General features: G+C 39.4%; 1 protein-coding gene across 4 annotated transcripts in view; it reads right to left on the bottom strand.

The window, feature by feature from the left end:
- Positions 1 to 8327: 8327 nt before the first annotated feature.
- piezo1 (piezo-type mechanosensitive ion channel component 1) overlaps positions 8328 to 19208 on the bottom strand; it is a 204794-nt gene continuing 193913 nt past the window's right edge. For all 4 annotated transcript variants that reach the window (XM_031313782.2, XM_031313783.2, XM_031313781.2 and 1 more), the window contains exons 46-54: positions 18169 to 18316; positions 16086 to 16274; positions 15369 to 15461; positions 13928 to 14100; positions 12318 to 12440; positions 12137 to 12216; positions 11405 to 11594; positions 10601 to 10742; positions 8328 to 9326 (exon numbers count right to left, since the gene is read on the bottom strand). In XM_031313782.2, coding sequence (XP_031169642.1) covers positions 9198 to 9326; positions 10601 to 10742; positions 11405 to 11594; positions 12137 to 12216; positions 12318 to 12440; positions 13928 to 14100; positions 15369 to 15461; positions 16086 to 16274; positions 18169 to 18316 — 1267 coding nt within the window. In that variant the 3' untranslated portion in view covers positions 8328 to 9197. The remainder of the gene's footprint in view (positions 9327 to 10600; positions 10743 to 11404; positions 11595 to 12136; positions 12217 to 12317; positions 12441 to 13927; positions 14101 to 15368; positions 15462 to 16085; positions 16275 to 18168; positions 18317 to 19208) is intronic.

The raw sequence follows: 19208 nt of genomic DNA, 5'->3' as shown, positions 1-19208 counted from the left end.
GCTAATTCGGCTAACTGCTAGCTGAGACAGCATGTAATAACTTTAAAAGACCCTCAAAATAAAACTTGAAAATAAATGTTGACATATATAACACCTAACATATATAACAGCTGTTACGTCAGTTCTACTTTACTTGTGCTCATTTAAAATACTAATATCATTTCCGTTTTTGGTTTGAAACCAAAAACGGAAAAAAAACAAAACTATGAACTCCGTTTTCTCGTTTTTCCAATGTCCATACAAATTAAAAATTAACTGGAAAACTGCTCGTTTTTCAACTGTTGTTTTTTTGTTATTCATGTTTCCGTTTTAACCCAAGAGCGAGAATACGGGCTCATTTTTATAATGTGCATAATCATTGAAAATCTGATGAACACAGGTCTCATTTATAATGTTATTTTGGTCTTACGTGTTAAGTCAAAAGTTGACTAAAACCAATGCGCTCTGGACAGGAAGTAACATTAACGTGTCAAAATAAAAGTATGAGCGCTGTAATAACTGCCAGAAGAACAATGTACTTTAGCTTTTGCCTGTAGCTTGTCAGATTAAGCTACAGTTAATTATTTAGGGTTATATAAAGTATTTAATTGAGCAACATTCATTAATAGCCACAAAGGGAGTAAGAATGGATATTGTTTTAAAATAGAAATAGGATTATAATAAGTTTTAAATCACATTTTAAATAAAATCTCCATTCCCCTAGCATTATGTGTGGGGTTATTGACTACTTTTACTCTAATCTACTCCAGCCAGTAAAAACAGGCAAAACAAATATAAGGGCTTTTTTTTTAATTTCTCTGCAGAATATTGTATGTGACATGGTTGACCACATTAGCTGCCAATGAACATGTCAATGTGATGAAGAACATAAATTAACAAGTTAAAGTGTACTGGAGACTCTCTCATTCTGGTCTGGTCTCCTCAGGCCCTGCAGACTGGACCAGAGTTCATGGTGAATATTGGATAATAAAATATAATACATGATAGGTATTGTGTGGTTGAATTACAATAAGGAATGGTCAATGGTAAGCACTGTGGCCTCACAGCAAGAAGCTACTGGGTTGGAACCCTGGTAAGCAATATAAATATTTACTGCCATTGTATTGTTGGAGCAGCAGCAGATGGCACAGAATCATGCAAACGTTTATTGTTACAACTGAGATCTATCTCTCTCTCTCTCTCTCTCTCTCAGAACATACACTTTCACAAAGGCTGGTGCATATTTATCATATATTGTATGGTGCTGTGGCAAATCTGACTCAGCAAAGTGGCCTACTGTAATATTCTAGCAGTAAACCACAAGTGTGGTCCAGTCTGCAGGGCCTGAGGAGACCAGGATGAGAGAAGCAACATGGCAGCTTCCTCACTAATATGATGAGAGGTTTGCAATGTGGCCCAGTTGTATCTGCAAGAGTTCTTCATCACACTCAAAATGAATGGCAGTTAAGTTGGTCAACCATGTCACATGAATATTCTGCAGAGTTGCAATAAAAAGAAGCCTTTTCATTTAAGTGGTCAAGTGGTTTAGCCCTTGTGTTGTCTTGTAAATTGGGTCATTATAAATGTTATTGGCATAACAAAATTGACCATTTCATAAAGCATGATGTAATTTATCACTCAATTCTGGGTTACCCCTTTTATCCAACTTCATTCCACTCATTAGTTTTACACTTATTTTTTGCATTCATGCTCAACAGACCTCATTTACATGAATTATACCTAATTTCTAAGTAAAATGAGGATATATACGATTAGTTGTTTTGGATTATAACAGACTGGTATATTCAATTCAATTTTATTTATAGTATTAAATCATAACAAGAGTTGTCTCAGGACACTTTACAGATAGAGTAGGTCTAGACCACACTCTATAATTTATAAAGACCCAACAATTCCAGTGATTCCCCCCAAGAGCATGCAAAATGCGTAAATGCGACAGTGGTGAGGAAAAACTCCCTTTTAGGAAGAATCCTCGGACAGACCCAGACTCTCGGTAGGCGTGTGTGTGTGTGTGTGTGTGTGTGTGTGTCTTTCTGTCTGTCTGTCTGTGTATGTGTGTGTTTATGTGTGTATTGGCGACTCGCAAGGGGGTAAGCTTCTCCTCTTCAACATTGCGTGGAAGTCTGGGACAGTGCCCAAAGAGTGGTAGTGGTTACCCTGTTTACAAAGGAGGACCAGAAAGTGTGTGCCAACTACAGGGCTATACACTTCTCATGGTCATTAAGGCTGGGTGTCGTGGCAGTTTTGTAATCCCACTCTGACAATGAGGACAAACATCTCTTACAGTATTGTCACACTTTTAATGCTCAGATGCACACCGATGGTAAGATGCTCTCTCTCTTACCTAGGCTTTGTCCTCCCCCTTTGTTCAGGGTGTTTTTTTTCAATCATTTATCAATGTAACCTTTGTTCTCAGCAAAGGTTACATTGATAAATGATTTAGCATAATCTAATACAAGAGAAGTTAACCTAATTACATGTGTCTGGTCAAATGTTGTCATTACAGCATGATCAAAGACAATTCACAAACTGTCACTGGGTCATGACTAAAAGAACTAGATCGCGGGTAAATGTGGCCAAAATGGGTCTTCTTAGGAGGGTGGCTGGCGTCTCCCTTAGAGATAGGGTGAGAACCTCAGTCATCCGTGAGAAACTTGGATTAGACCCGCTGCTACTTTGCGTAGAAACAAGCCAGCTGAGATGATTCGGGCATCTGGCAAGGATGCCCGAATCCAGATTAGAGCTGTAATCGGGCCTTAAAAGTTCGGCCCGAAAAGGACAGAGCCCATCAGAATTCGGCCCGAGCCCGACAAGTAAATTTTGATTGACAGCTTTTTAAAAGCCCGAACCCGTTTGCAGCCCGACTGTACAAAAGGCTATCAGCAGTGATTAGAGTGTCGGAGAATAGCGCGGACACGCGTTTCACACAGCGGGTGGGCACACGCACCACTCGGCGGAAAGGGGAGAGAAAGAAAAAAGAGACTGCGCCGCACGCACACAGCTCTTTTGTCTTTCGTCAAGAATTTATAAATTTTTTAACATCAATTTATTCATGACTAACGTAGGCTATAGGCCACTTGGAAGTTGCAACAAAGAAATAAAATAGTCCTCCAGAGGCCAGCCTCTGTTTCACCTCCTCAGCATCCATTTACACGCTAATCGAAATGCATCACCTACCGCTCATTTACCGCGCAAACCGGAGCGCAAGCCCGAGCCCGTGTAAAATGATAGAAATTAAGACCGAACCCGTCGGGTTCGGTCTTAATTTCTATCATTTTACGGGCAAAGATCTTCAGCTCTAATCCAGATAAGCAGTTGAAGATGAGTGATGAGTGAGTGACTAATCATATGATCTTTGCTTTGAACATGAGAAACAATGCATTAAGATCTCAGCTTGAATATAGGCCTACTATAGAATTGGCTCAGTTCCAGAAATCAAGGCATTTATTGGATCAGACAAACAATAGATATTTGGCTTAATCACATAACAGATTTTGTTCATTTTAGTTATCTCATACAGGGCCATTTGGCACAGTACTCACAAGATGAAAGCAGGCAGCAACCTGAGCAGTGTCATTCAGGATAATACCTTTCTCACTAAATTTAATGGCCTTATTTTTGTACATGGACTCATGTTCATTTTAATGTGATCTGTTCTTAAAACAATCTTATCTTCTTACTGCGTGAGCTTCATATTACAGGTTAAAAGGTAAATTGGTCATCACATTCAGGAAATAGCACCTTGATGCCAGCACTATGAAAGTGGTGTATGTGGTACATTTCCTGACAAGGAATCAGTCCGAACATCACACAGCCAATCGTTACTAAAAGAATGATGAGATTACAAAAAATACTGAGTTTGATGTTAGCAAAATTGTTAAGCAACTGCAACAATCAGATATAATCTGCCTGAGGACCTAAAAATTCTCCTTACGTCTCCAAAGACAAATGGTGTATGGTATAGAGGAGTTGCTCTGGTCAGATAGAGGGAGAGCTGTCAGTGATGAGAGGTGGTGAAAACGTTAGGATGAATCTGCAGGGAACTGTTGTCTTCAACAGTGTAGTAGACAAAGTCAGCCAACCTTCTGTGGATAAGAAAATGTGAGGAAACGTCTCCCTGTTGTACAGATTACACAAGAAATCTACTCCATGAGTAGAGCTAACACTACTTAAGATAAGAGTCAGCATTTAAAATAAATATATTTTGACAAGAGACTGAACAGGGGAAACAGACATGCTGTCTCTAACCCCCAGTTTAAAACTGCTCACAGTATCCACTGGGAAGACTGTATGCAGTTGAAAGGTCTGGGGGGGGGGAAGCAGGTGGTCCATGAGTTAAGATCAAATATTAACTTTAAAGCTTTAGTGCGTAACTTTTTGATATTAATGAACGTCCGTTACATTCAAGCCATTGCCAAATGAGTTGCTACAAAGCTAATTAAGACTATCAGCTCCACAAAACTCTCTCTGTATTTCTCAGTATGTCTATGTTCAGAAGATTGTGGCGTCCGGTGACTTTCCTGCGCAGAAATTTGAGTGAAGATAATTACCTCTTCTGAAGAGTCCATCATGTTTTCTTAATCCTCCATGTGTTCCTTGGCTACTAGCAACTGCGTGGAGGAGGGAGGCAGTGCGTGGTCTCGGAAGGCTTGTATCATGTGGATGCGCTGACAGTGTTGTTGTCATTACTTAGAATTCCTCATGGGGGCGGCAGAAACTACACACTATAGCTTTAATGCTGAAGTTGTGAAATGGCTTCTGTGGCTCTGGACTGTGATGAAATAACCCTGATGATGTCATAATGATGTCATCAGGCTGCGACCGGGATACACATTAGGTGTGTCGGTACACGATCCGTTCTGCCTGCACGATCCGTTCTGCACATGCGCAAAATGTTCGCGCATGCGCGGTTGTACGAGGATTTACGACACTGCACGATCTGTTCCACGCTTCCGGTCGACAGCCAAGCTAACGTTAGTTTAGCTAACAGCTAATTTGGCTAACCGCTAGCTGATTGTAGCGGTCTACCATTAGCCTCCACAGGCAAGCTAATGTTAGTTTAGCTAACGGCTCATTCGGCTAACCGCTAGCTGATTGTAGCGGTCTGCCGTTAGCCTCCACAGGCAAGCTAACGTTAGTTTAGCTAACAGCTAATTCGGCTAACTGCTAGCTGAGACAGCATGTAATAACTTTAAAAGACCCTCAAAATAAAACTTGAAAATAAACGTTGACATATATAACAAACACCTAACATATATAACAGCTGTTACGTCAGTTCTACTTTACTTGTGCTCATTTAAAATACAATCACTCAATACTTGTCTTTATTGTTATTACTGTGAAGTCTTAATTTAGCTGTAGCCTGCTTTTCCCATTACGTTTGAGTTAACGTTATTTTATTAGACTGAATCTAGCTGTCAGCTAGCGGTTAGCCAAATTAGCTGTTAGTTAAACTAATGTTAACTTCCCGGTGGAGGCTAGCCATAGGCTAGCGTGGAACAGATCGTGCAGGTCGTATCCTCGGTAAAACAGTATTATCTTGCGCATGTGCAGAACGGATCGTGCAGGCAAAACGGATCGTGTACCGATCAATGCTTCCTACGAGCATGCAGATATGGTGCAATGTGTACATACTGCCCATTCTGTCGTAAGTTCTTATCTTTCCTAATCTTGAACAAAATGTAAGATTTTCTTAAGTTGTTTGGAGATAAGTTTGTCGTAAGCTTTCTTTTCCCAGGAAAACACACAGAGGTCAAAGTTGGTGGAAATGTTAATTTAAGAATTATCAGTAGAACTCTTCGTCATTGCACTTTCCTGTAGACATTTTGAAGACAAACGGCAGGCCAGTTACAAAAGACAGACATGTTTTATTAGCTCCAGTTTCTCTACAGCTGAATGACCCAGGAAAGCTGTCACAGTGGACATTTTCACAGTCATCAGCTGGTATCAGCCACTTCGATTTCTTAACATGATTATTCCTCTTCTGATGTGTTCTCACTGAAAGGTTACAGCAACAAATATCTCAAAGTTTAGAAAAGGTTGATTTTTAGGTATTTTTAAGAGTGTAGATACAAAAAGAATATCTCCACTTTCAGGTAGAAAATTAAACTGCAGTGTGCTGTCTGGAACATCAAAAACCTATTTCCTTTGGACAATACAGCGAGAGAGCTCAACGCTGAGAGCTCAACGAACAGCAAATTAAGAAAACACCTTTATCAATTAGTTAACACTTAACTCATTAGTTAATACTTAACACACACAGCAGGCTAACATTAGGGTTTTCTCAGATCCCTGATAAGCAAGTTAAATTACCAGTAGGTTTGCTGACATGACTAATAAAATCAAACCTATCACTTTGCTTTATCAGTTAACAATTAAGTAACTGCTGCCGGTTCTTTCATTACAACTTATTTATTTCTTTATCTTTTAATTAATTTCTCTTTGAATAATTTTAATCAACACCCAACTTTACTTTGTTCACAGCAGACTCTCCACTCAACTGTCACTCTGAGTCTGTTACACTGAGTCTGAGTCTGTTCCCACCTGTCCCCCACAAAACAATGACAGATAGCCTAACTAAAATTACTCTTAGGCTAAGGGGTCATGAAATAGCAACTTAAATGTTACACATGTAAATAAAAAAAATATTTAAAGTGCTATAAATGATGGTGGAATAATTATTGTATTTAATAATAAAACTTAATTTTTGCAAGGTCAATGTGGAATTATTCCTACTGAAATATGTAGGCCATATCTTTCAACAGTATAACAACATAAATTAGTACGGTAAACTTAAGTAATGAAATAACCCCAAAATGTAATGCATACAGTAACTAAGTTACATTAATTAAACAATTTGTAATTTATTTTTGGCCTTAAATATTACTTGGTGAAAATTCTGATAGTAACTATTGCCAGCTAACATAACATTAGCCTGTTCTACAACTGTGTGTATTTCGTCTAGGGCTGAAACGATTCCTCGAATAATTCGATTACAAAAAATCCTCGAAGCAAAATTATTTGCCTCGAAGCTTCGTTAAATCAATGTAATTAAGGTTGTACGGCTCACTGTGTTTCCGCACGGAGGATAATTACTAGCGCACACAACAGGTTGACGCTTCTGTTGACACAAGACCGTTTACATAAGTCTATGCACGACACTGACGGCCCAGATTACAAATGAACGAAGACGAAAATAGCGAGGGTCTAAGAGAAGAGACAGTCGAGAGAAAACAACAGAACATTTGGGATCATTTTAAGCTGCAAACATGCTACTACATCATCTTTGTAAAAACATCCAGTCTATTCATTCATTCCACAGAGCGAACCCGACACAAGGTAGCTAACTAACGTCTGCTGCTCTCGTCCACCGCGCTGTTTTACACAACTAGCCTACAGCATTCTACTCTGCAAATAGCTATGTTTTACCAACAAGCTAAAACGAGAGTTGTCGGTTTGTAGTCTGTTTATTAGTTTGCTACTAATCTTTGGAAACGTAGCTGCTGTCGGAGACAAACCGGCTCTTCCCCCCAGCACGGCCACTTAATATGCATGTGAATGACGTCATCATGCCGGTGATCTCTGCATTCTTTATTCTTTCTCCTCACTCAGTAGCCTTCTTAAAATGTGTCCCCCAGAACAGTGTAGTTGAATAGCCCTGCTGTAAGCTTTGTACAGTCACATTTACCTGGGCTTAGTGAACAACTCTTTTGCATATCCAGTGCAAAGAGCCAGAGGCAGGAAGGGGGTGAAAAATATTAACATTTGGGCCACCAAAAATGTACTTGGAATTTGGCAATAAAAAATTGCTTTTTCCTTTTTTTTAGTACACAGCAATAATAAATATTTACTATTGCTGTTTACTAAGTATTTCTTACTAAGTATTTCTTATCCGATTACTCGATTAATTGATGGAATAATCGGTAGAATACTCGATTACTAAAATAATCGATAGCTGCAGCCCTAATTTCGCCTGATTGCTTTAATTGGCAGGCTAATAATATGCAAAAGCCTGACACTAGATTAAAAGCAGACATCTGCAATAATATTTGAATAAATCTATCAATGTCAAAATAAACCAAAACAACATAACTACATTTTAGCATATTTTCCAACACCACTGACAGATAGCTGGTTTCAATAACTGCATAAGCCAAAAACCATGGCAACAACAAGCGTGTCCCAGCCGTCTTCACCCCATGTCCCCTACAAACAGTTTCTGTTGTTATTTCAGCTTCTTGCAGCATGTCTCTGTATTTGGTTGTTTTCTCTATTTGCAGCTAACTATGTGTTGTCAAATTGGTGAGGATGTTTTTTTTATTTGCTTGTGTTTGATCTATTTGCATGTGTTTTCTTAATTTGCAGTGTGTTGAGCTCTCAGGGTCATTGTAGTACAATGAGTTTGATGAGTTTTAGGTCTGTAAGCCAACAAAATAGTAACAGATGTTTTTTTTAATTTGGAAGTTTAGTGTATATGCCACATATTTTTCCATTCCTTTGCCTGTGGCAGCCTTTAACTGAAAGAGCTGCTTTTGATTAGTCCAAACTTAGAATTTGGCTACTTCTGACAATGGAAATATAACCTAAAATTACCCTTTCAATCAGACCTGTTTGTCAAACCTTGGTTCATGATGTAAAGTCAAATGAACATGGCTGCTGCGCACACAATAATTTTACAGGAATTTTGATTGACAGCATGGCATGTTTTCAAATCAATCAGCATACTAATACAGTAACTGCAGATGGTTTAACCTACAATTAGTTTCAGGTTTCAGCCACACAGTCACTCCACCTGGGTGGCTCCAATGCACAGAGGTCGGAAATGAAGTGTCTCTTGTGTTTGACCTTTAATCTCTGACCATTAACACAGTTAATTTTGCCTTCCAGGGGAGTCATGTCCAAAACCTGCAGGACAGACATCCAGCTGCTATCCATCCCACTCACAGTGGGACTGCAATTCAATAGTCTGTAGTGTAAGGTGGTTTGATGAGAGTGCTCAGGCAGCTCTGAAGATGCAACAGCAACAGGAGATGTTTCATAAAGTGTGTCTATTAGTGTACATCTCCTTTCATGGGACTCCTTGGCTGTAAGGCAATGTCCACTTTGGTAAGGAGTGTTCTCAAGAAGCCTTCCTTGTGCTGTCCCCTGGACATCTTTGCAGTGTGCTTCAGATATCACTGTGTTTTACAACCTAACAGTCAGTGTCTGTCTTGGTCTCGGCTGTGCATGTCCCTGGTCCATTTGATCATAGTCTCTGGAGATCGATAGAGGAAGATCAGTTTGGAGTAAAGTTCCTCTTCCAGCTCCAGCTCTCCTGTCTCACGCACCTGAATCACACAGAAACATTTCAGTTTGTGAAGAGGATTACAAAGACATGATTTGCCAGGACACTTAGACTAGGGATGTAACAATACACTCAACTAACGATTCGATACGATTCACGATTTAAAGTTCAGGATACGATTTTTCAAACAGAATGAAATGACCGAAAAATATTCCTTTATATAAATTATGCAAAACAATAGATGTGTCCTCTTATCAAAAGTGCAACTAAAATTTTATTTTATTTTAAATAACAAACCCCACATCAAAATAACTAAAAAACAGAAAAAAAATCTCTTCAAATAAATAAACTAAAAATACGTAGTGACGTCTGAAGTCAAACAAGTGAAATGAAAAGTAGATTACGCCCTAGGTCATTTAGAAATTGCATCTCGATTCATTTTTTTTCTCAACCGGTTGTAAACTTGACACATTTATATCGATTTTTAACTGATTCACGATGCATTGTTACATCCCTACTGTGAACACATTATTTCAAAGATACGGAAAGTCTATGCTAATGAGGGGAATATTCCATAATTCTTGGTTTAAGAACTGCTTATTCAAATTTGAAAAACTTATTTTACCCAATCGCTGATATGTGTGTACAGTAAATGCATGTACAGAATTTGTGTGTTATGGCGCGTTCATGCCACCTCGGAATAACAGGGACCGCCCCCGTGATTACGTTGTTTTTCCGACTACCAGTGTTCACATGGTTAGGATGGTCGGGATGCGTGTTCTTCTTCTTCTGTTATATTGGCGTTTGGCATAACAACTTGTTGCATGACTGCCACCAAATGTTGGGCGTAGCCTAGAGCATCAGGTGTGTGAAAACCTGGTGAAAACATGGAGGCCACAATAATTTGCTGCTGTTTTGTTATGCGAGCATACAAACAGCACATCGTCAGGTGTTTGTGTTATCTGCAGGACAACGAACGGGAAAGGACACGGATAATGTGTTGTTTTTTTTTTATACATAGGCCTATTTATGAATAATTTGAAACATGTTATGTCTGTGTATGTTTCTCAGCAGAGGCATTTGTCCACAATAAACATTTTGTCATTGAAATATGTTCAGTGAACCAAAGTCGCCTACATCAAACGTCAGTTGTCAACAACGCGTCACCAACTGGGAAACTTGGTTAGCAAAATCTGGCCCGAGTTTCCCACCTCTGATTCCGACAGGAAGGGACGTGAATGATGACGTTTTCACTCGGAAAAACGTTTTTCCGATGTCCATGAACGCACGGTTAGTATGCACACACTGTACACTAACCAGGAAGATGTCTGTGCAGAGCTTCAGGATGCGGTCCACACAGGGCAGCTCTTCAAACATGATGGAGTGGGAGATCTCACTGAAGAAGCCCCGCACAAACTTCCCAATGACTAAGACCACAGACACATACAGACCCATGATCCTGGAAGGACAGAAAAGAAAATGAAATGAGAAGAAAATCATATTTACATTCAAAAAGTGTGAAAAAACAAACAAATCACAACTGTTATGTTTAAAAACATTTAATGTGCAGAAGGGAACAGTATGGAAAAATATTAAAACCTAATCTTAACCATAAACAAAACGTTTTAGTTGCCTGAATGCAACTATTACTTAAGCTGTCGTGCATGTTTGAAAAACACAGCACTGTCATGGAATGTAATTTGGCATTTTGCATAACTGAAATCACTGATGGATGGATTGAAACAGGACACTTAATTGCTTGAAACGTCAAAACTGACAGATTATCAACCAACCGAATCTATTTGAACAGGGCTGCCACTTATAAATTACCTGTGTCACACACTACAACATTTTCTATCAGGAGAAATCCCCGATGATCATGTCTGGTCTGCAAAAAACTTTGTTACGAGAAAAAACACGCGGAAAGTGACACAGGAAAGATTTAATATTATGCACAAGACTGGATTTTTTTTTTTCCAAAAATAGAGGTCTGCCAGAAACAAGTGCTCCAAGTTATAAATGGCTCCTTTATGGATTTATAATCCATTTATGGATGTTTTTATGAATATTAAAATTGTATATAGCCAACCCATGTGATGTTTGCGAGTGTAGGTTCCTTACCCATATCCAGCCAGGAAACCCAGGCTGGGTGGACTGACTTTATCATTGAATATGACCATGGGCAGAACCCCACAGGAGGAGGGGGCACAGCCCGCAATTGCAATGTCCCACCACTCCTGGTTCCCACTACCATTCAGTGACCTGTCACTCATCAGTGACAGGGTTATATTCAGGTAACCATCTTCATTACCTACAAGACAGCCAATCAGCTGTGTTAATTAACAGACACTTTGAGGTGTGAATAGCAAATATAAATGCTAGTTTCCAGTCTGAGATTATAACGCTATAATACTAACTAGGCTGTTGGTCGCTATGCTGCCATCTAGTGTTTATCCTTCTGCAAACGCCTAAACAGACATGGTGGTGGTGTTATTGTTGTGAGACACAAAGTGCTCTGTGACACCAAGTTGGTCAAATTAATCCAGCAAGAAGATAGCCTTAAATGTGATAAAGACACTGGGCTACTTTTGTCAGTGATATAATGATTTTAATGTTAACAAGTGGATTAATGTGTCCTTGTGGAAACCTGTTTGTTACTTCTGACTTGATCCTGCTAGAACTGTTACTCTGTACTGTACTTTACTGTACAGTACTGTAAAGAAAGCAGGCTATAACTCATTTGGGTGTTTTGGTTGTCCCTGCCATGACTAATGGAAATTATTTTGCCTGTAATATTTTTCATTTTATAAAAAAGCCTTATATTGCATGCATTTTTACATAATGAACTCTGACCTTTATATAGTTGAGTAACTGGTTTGGCCTCAGCTCCATTGGGGGCACGGATGTAGTTAGGGAACATACTAGGAACATGCCTGGGAAAGAGACAAGACACCATCTGTAAGATACAACTATATGTAACTAAAACACAAAACACTTGTATAGACATTAACACCCTTCCAGAGAGGAAACCTACACAGGCTCAGTACGATTGCCAACCAGTAGTGAGGCCAGATCTGCTCTGACTGGGTTCCCAGGTTCCAGGTCTATGGAGTGTTTGTCAAATGTGTGTTCCACCGTCCCTCCTTTACCTAGGTCCCTGTCAGAGACAGAAACATTACAACAGACAGAGAGACAGATACAATTAGCCTCAGATAAAAAGATACATCACATATACCCTTTGATATTACTGACAAGGCAGAGGAACTGTGTTACAGAGAGGAAAACAAATATTTAAAATAAAAAAGTGAAGGGCCACCAGACCTAACAGCTATCCATAGTTTCCATATAATGTGTCTTGTATTATCTCATAGGACAATTGTCATTTCACTCTCACAGTGGTTTGATGAGCTATAGCCTATTTTAAGGCCTGTATCATAAATAAATCAGCAAAAAATGTTTAGCCTTAGGGTGGTGCCAAAACAAAAGCCATGTTGTAACCTAATTTAAAGAGCCCCAATTATGCTTTTATGGATTTTTCCCATCTTAAAGTGTGTTATACAGTTTTTGTGTGTGTAATAGATGTATAAAGTACAAAAAAAAACATTTCACAGAGCTTTGTCTCCCACAGACAGCACTTGTTCTCAAATGCCATAAAATGCCTCGCCCACATTCCTGTTCGAAATTCCTCAATTAGTGATGTCACTACATGTACATGCGGCCAAAATGGGTTTCCTTAGGAGGGTGGCTGGCGCCTCCCTTAGAGATAGAGTGAGAAGCTCAGTCATCCGTGAGAAACTCGGAGTAGAGCCGCTGCTCCTTTGCATCAAAAGGAGCCAGTTGAGGTGGTTTGGGCATCTGGTAAGGATGGCCCCTGGACGCCTCCCTAGGGAGGTTTTCTAGATATGTCCAGCTGGGAGGAGGCCTCGGGGAATACCCAAGACTAGGTGGAGGGATTATATCTCCACCCTTGCCTGGGAACGCCTCGGGATCCCCCAGTTAGAGCTGGCTAATGTGGCTCAGGAAAGGGAAGTTTGGGGTCCCCTGCTGGAGCTGCTGCCCCCGCAACCCGACTCCTGATAAGCGGTTGACGATGGATGGATGGATGGATGATTGAAAATGCCAGCCTAGTTTTTCTTATGTGCTGCCCACACGTGCTGCCTGAGCAAGCACAGCCCGCCCAGTGGCTTTTTGAATTTGACTGACCAATCACTACAGAGTGGGCCAGCTGACCAATCAGAGCAGACTGGGCATTTTGGGAAAGCGGGCCATGAGCTCAGAGTTGCTGCAGCAATGAGCAGTATGAAAAACATAACATGTTTTTTGAACATCAAAGCATGTAAACCTATTCTAAGAGACCGCAAGAGTACAAATATGATGCTAAAAAGTAGTATAACAGGGGTTCTTTAAAAAGCTGTACCTTTTATACATTTTGGTCTTTTAGGATATCTCAGACTCCTGACTTCTTGTCAGACTCAACCATAATTCACCATTATCAGCGTATTGCTATAGTGTACAGTTTACTTTATATCAGTGCAAAGTGTGCTGCGCAGCATTGTTATTTATTACCCAGTTAGTTTGGTGATAATTATGCATAATGTCTAATAGTATAGTGCGATTTTTTTATTAGGAGAGCAAAGGTCTTACCTCTGGAAAGTCCAAGCCAGACGTAGTGTTAGGTCAACAGGACTTCCAAGTAGTTCTTTAATGACTTCCTGTCTGCTGGGAGGGCTGATCCTCCATACTGATCCTGAACTCCCTTCTATCATGGCGGTCACGATATCCTCATAACTGTAGAGAGTGATAAACTGCATGGCTACCTAGGTACACAAACACATGAAATTATGCATGAAAAACAGTTATACAGAGACCCACACACACACACACACACACACACACACACACACACACACACACACACACACACACAACTGAGCATGTGTGAGAGGTGAGCATGCTAAAATAGAAAAAGGCATCCCTGATGGCAATCAAGCACAGAGTGAATCTGATGAAGAAACAGGTGAAACGCATAATTAAGACCTTTTTTTAATTGTAATTTGCTAATAAAATAGTGTCAATCTTAGTATCCTGGTATGTGATGGAACTTTCATTTAGAGGTTTTGTTTTTTTAAACATTTATAACTAGGGATGTCCAGATCCGATCACGTGATCGGAAATCGGGCCCGATCACGTGGTTTCAGACTCGATCGGAATCGGACGTTACCTCCCGATCAGGACTCGGATATATATGTATATATATTATCATTATTTTTTAACACATCTATAGTTATGCGATGGCACAGAGTTAGACCCTTTTGACTCCACACAGAAACAGCAACGCGTGCGGCATGACATCACTTTGTTGCAGAGACGCTATTGGTTAAATGCCGGCAAAGTAGAACACGGAAGCAGCTTGAAGCGGAAAGCGCGAGTATGTCTGCGGTCTGGAGGTATTATAAAGTTGATGACAACAACATTGCCATAGCAAACTGTGAGATATGTAACAGAAGTGCTCTGTTTGTTAACAGAGTTGTTGAATGTTAAAATAAGGTGAATTAAATAAAAAATAAGGAACATCCTGGATCTGTTTTTTCGCTCTTCTTTATTCTTTTTTTATATATTATAGAAGTATCGGATTGGGACTCGGTATCGGTAGATACTCAAAATCAAATGACTCGGACTCGGACTCCAGGGCAAAAAAACCTGATCGGGACATCCCTATTTATAACACGTACATAACAAAACCCTGTAGTATCAATTGCTCGTCCCAGAGTCTCCTGTGTTTGAGGTTATCATTAAAAGTACACTTAGTAAAAAATACTACCAGAACCTTCAGCTCCATGTTTTGGGATACTCTATAGAGGTACAGAATGTTGAATGATATCACTTGTCATCTCCTTAGGGCTGTAAAATCCTCTAAATTCCTGCCTTGAGAAACAGTCTTACAGAATGACAGAACTATTCAAATAATGAACCAGTCTGATAATTAGTTTATATTTACTACAATGCTCAGACAGCAGGAAAGACAGATAGTAGCAGTACATATAGACAGACGAGACATATAAATCAAACTGAAATCAGTACGAACCGCATTGTCTCCAAATTTTTTGGTTAGTTGGTCATATTCAGCTTCTGTGAACGGCTGGATGGACTGCTGCTGCACACTCATGGTGAACAGGGACTAGACATACATACACAAAAAATACACCAGTGGATTATGCACATTTTATATCCTGTGTCACGCTTTTATATCCTGTGTGACACTGTGTCATTTGCGTTTTACATTTGCCTCTATTCCATTTGGCTGTACTGTATATAGACTGTAAAGATCCATTGCTACTGAATTCATTTACATCCGTGAATGAAATTAATCTTCCCATACTGAAATCAGGGATATGCATGGTAAACCTACTTCTTTGAGCCCTGCCAGATGATCGGAACAAGTACAGCCTCAAAAACTACAATCGGAATAACTAGAATTAAATGGAGTTATAACTGGAATAACCCTGATTACATCATTGTGGAAATGTATCACACGCCAGTTTTAATCTTTTAGGGAAAGTGATTTCATTTTAGATTAAGACCAAGCAAATTATAAATGTATTAAGAAGTCATATCTAAAATAATCGCTGTGTACTGTCTATTAATTTAACCCACTGAAAGAAAGCAGGTTTTGATTTTTGTTGATGTCAAATCACATTAAATACAGCTACTCTGCCATAGTTGTAGCTTTCGAGTAGTCATAACGTATTTGTTTCTGTTTTAAGAGACAGTAGAAGAGACTGTTTTATGCAATGTTGATTACCTCATATCCTCCCAGCTTGACAGTCACCGTGACATCGATGGGGTGGTTGACCACACCCACCACTGATCTGACCAATGAAATGAAGAGAAGGGGAAACCAGATGATGCAGATCAAGAAGAAGATGATGAGTCCACCCATGCCATATTTCACTATCTTCTTTTTCTTCTGTCCTTTAGGCTGTGGGTATTTCTGAGGGTAGAAAATATTATTTTTAGAGATAATACATTTTATTTTTTAAACTTATAATATTGAGTATTTTCGTTAAAAAACAACATTTATGTTAACCATAATTTAGAAGACAGGCACTGGGTTTTTTGTGTCCCTGTGAGCTATGTTGTTGGGGGCATTGGCCCCTAGTAGGGACTCCAAATGCAAATTGGTTCCAGTTGAGAGCGATTTATAGACTATATTGGCGATATCAGAGCTGCAACACCTCGCCCAAAAAAGGAAAGAGACACTTTTTTTTTAAGATTATTTTTTGGGCATTCCGCCTTTAATCACTAGGACAGCTTAGATATGAAAGGGGAAAGACATGGAGGAAATCGCCGCAGGTTGAATTCAAACCATGGGCCTCTGCGTCGAGGAATAAACCTCTTCATATGGGCGCACGCTCTATCAGCTAAGCTACCCAGGCACCTAAGGGAAAGAGACACTTTTGATGTCACTTTTATGTACAGTACACTGATCCACTGAAACACACAGGTGGCTTAAACATTTGTGACCACTTGAGGCTGGCTCCAGAAGTGAGTCAATTTCCATTGACCCTCATGTTAAATTCCCCATTTTACAGCAGAATGGAACATGTTTACAGCCTGGTTCAAAAAACAGTTTTGGTCTCTATAGCTAAGTTTATCCTTCATGACAACTCTGAGGGGGGTGATTTTCTTTTTATAACTCTTCAGATTAAGTTATATTCAGGCTCAAACTTCTACATAATTAAGGGTGTGGCTAAGTTGAGTGACAGGTGCATGTAGTGAGACAGACGAGGCTAGCCCTGGGCTGCAGCTCTGCTTGGTGTCCCTGTCAGTTCAGCTAAAGCTAATCCGAGTCACTGCACTTGACCTCCCGGCCGTGATTTTGCCTTTCTGACAACTTTCAAGCAAATATACGACGCATAATATGACTTGCTGTGCATTTAATTGTATAACTGACCCTCCAAGAAGTCCATGCTTCAGTTCTTTTGGTGAGTGGTATTCTAAATGTTTTATTTAACGTTATATGTTAGCATTATTAGCATGTTAACTAGATAATTAGCCTTGGCTTGCACACTTAAAAGTGTGTTTTACAAAATTTACAGTGATAATACTTTTGAACAAAAGAGGTTTTTATGTGAGGTTGGAAAATAAATGTTCAGTTAGTTTTTATACAGTCTAAGATAACAACACTAAAAGTTTAAAACACCATCAGTTGCACCTAGAGGCTGCAATGTTCATTACACCCTGCAATAAGAAAGCAGACAGAATGTACAAAAACATTTCTACATATAGAGCTTTACGACAAGGTGTCGTCTCTGAACACATTTTTGCTGTATTTCAGAGACTATCCTAAGGATGGCTCTAGAGCTAAGACCATGAAGTAATTCAAATCAAAACTGTGTCAAGCTGAAGATTTAATCCACAAATTTAACCAAATGTATAAGGTACGATCACATTAGCCTTCTATTCAATGAAAAGTTGCCCTGAACTCAGCCACAAAAAAGGATGTGATGTAAATAATAAATTAATACTGATCAGTGATCACAGATTGTAAACAGAGAGTGATGCTTTAGTTTATAATCTGTAGTGCAATATAGTTCAAAACAAGGTGACTACATGTTGCAACGCGAACTTCGAATTCCCTGGAGCCTGCCAATCGATCACATCGTAACAGTAAATAAATACTGAATTCATGTATCATGTGGGCTTTTACTGAAGTGAATGAGCGTCGGAAAATTTTGAGACTGGTGCTGATTTTGTTTGCACATATTGTTACAGCTGATTCTGAGGAGTTTCCTCTTTCATTGAGTTTTCATTCCCCAAGTACATTTATGCCAGAAGAAGTCCTTTGGTTTGCTGTCATATCACTGTACTCAAACACAGCATACCTTCTCTGTCTCACGGCTACATTTAATGATGAAGATGTTGGCATAAATGTCCTCCACACACATCCAGTTTGACAGAGACAGAGTGGTGTCAGTCCAAACCCAGTCCATCACGGCTCGCAGCTCCACCAGGAACGGCACCAGACGAAACCTACACTCACACAGAAGCACAACATCCATATCATACTGTGAACATACTATATGTGGATTCTTGACCCATTTAACACCCTCAGTTTTCTTTAGTAATGATAAAGGTTGACCTAATCTCTATCATTATAGACACACATACAGTTCCCACTGGATTGTAGATCTCATTATTAAAAGAAAACTAATAACTAATATATAATATATAATAACTAATATATATATATATATATATATATATATATATATATATATATATTTATACTAAACAGTAGAGCTGTTGGAACGAATTCCGAAAGTTGAATATAATTTGAGTAGTAAAAAAATCAATAATATTTGAATGCTGAAATTACTATTTGAATGTGATTTTTTTAGTAGGTTTAATAGGTTGGCTAACGTTAGCCAATCTCTCTCATCGTGTCTCATCTCATGTCACGTCTGATGAACAATAAGTTACGGGAGTGACAAACACAAGGCATTGTGACCTAACGTTACGTACCGAGTAACGTTAGTACAGGGGAGTGACAGGCTGTGGCTGGAAATCGGAAGAAGGATGGGAAATAGTTTGAACATAACTTTAAAATCGACATCCACCGAACCAAAATGCTTAGGTTATTAATAGTTAGCCCATTCTGGTTTCCTAACTGCGTCGCGAGTTATAGGAGCTCAGCTCGGAGCTTCATGGAGACAGCTCTTATCAGCTGCCCTACAGCTGTCAGAGTTAGGTTCGACTTCATTTTAAATCACTAAAATAGTAGTGGCAGCACCGTTTGGCTTAGTTATCAATGCCATTAGCATCGTGGCTAACACTATTGTTACTTTGTTTATGACAAATCGTTTCGGCCGTGCTTTCTAACATGATATCATTGTGCTAACCGAGCACCATTAGCCTTTACAAC

Source organism: Sander lucioperca, chromosome 15 (assembly GCF_008315115.2).
Source record: "Sander lucioperca isolate FBNREF2018 chromosome 15, SLUC_FBN_1.2, whole genome shotgun sequence".
Taxonomy (NCBI): Eukaryota; Metazoa; Chordata; class Actinopteri; order Perciformes; family Percidae; genus Sander; species Sander lucioperca.
This window is presented reverse-complemented; position numbering and strand designations above follow the sequence as displayed.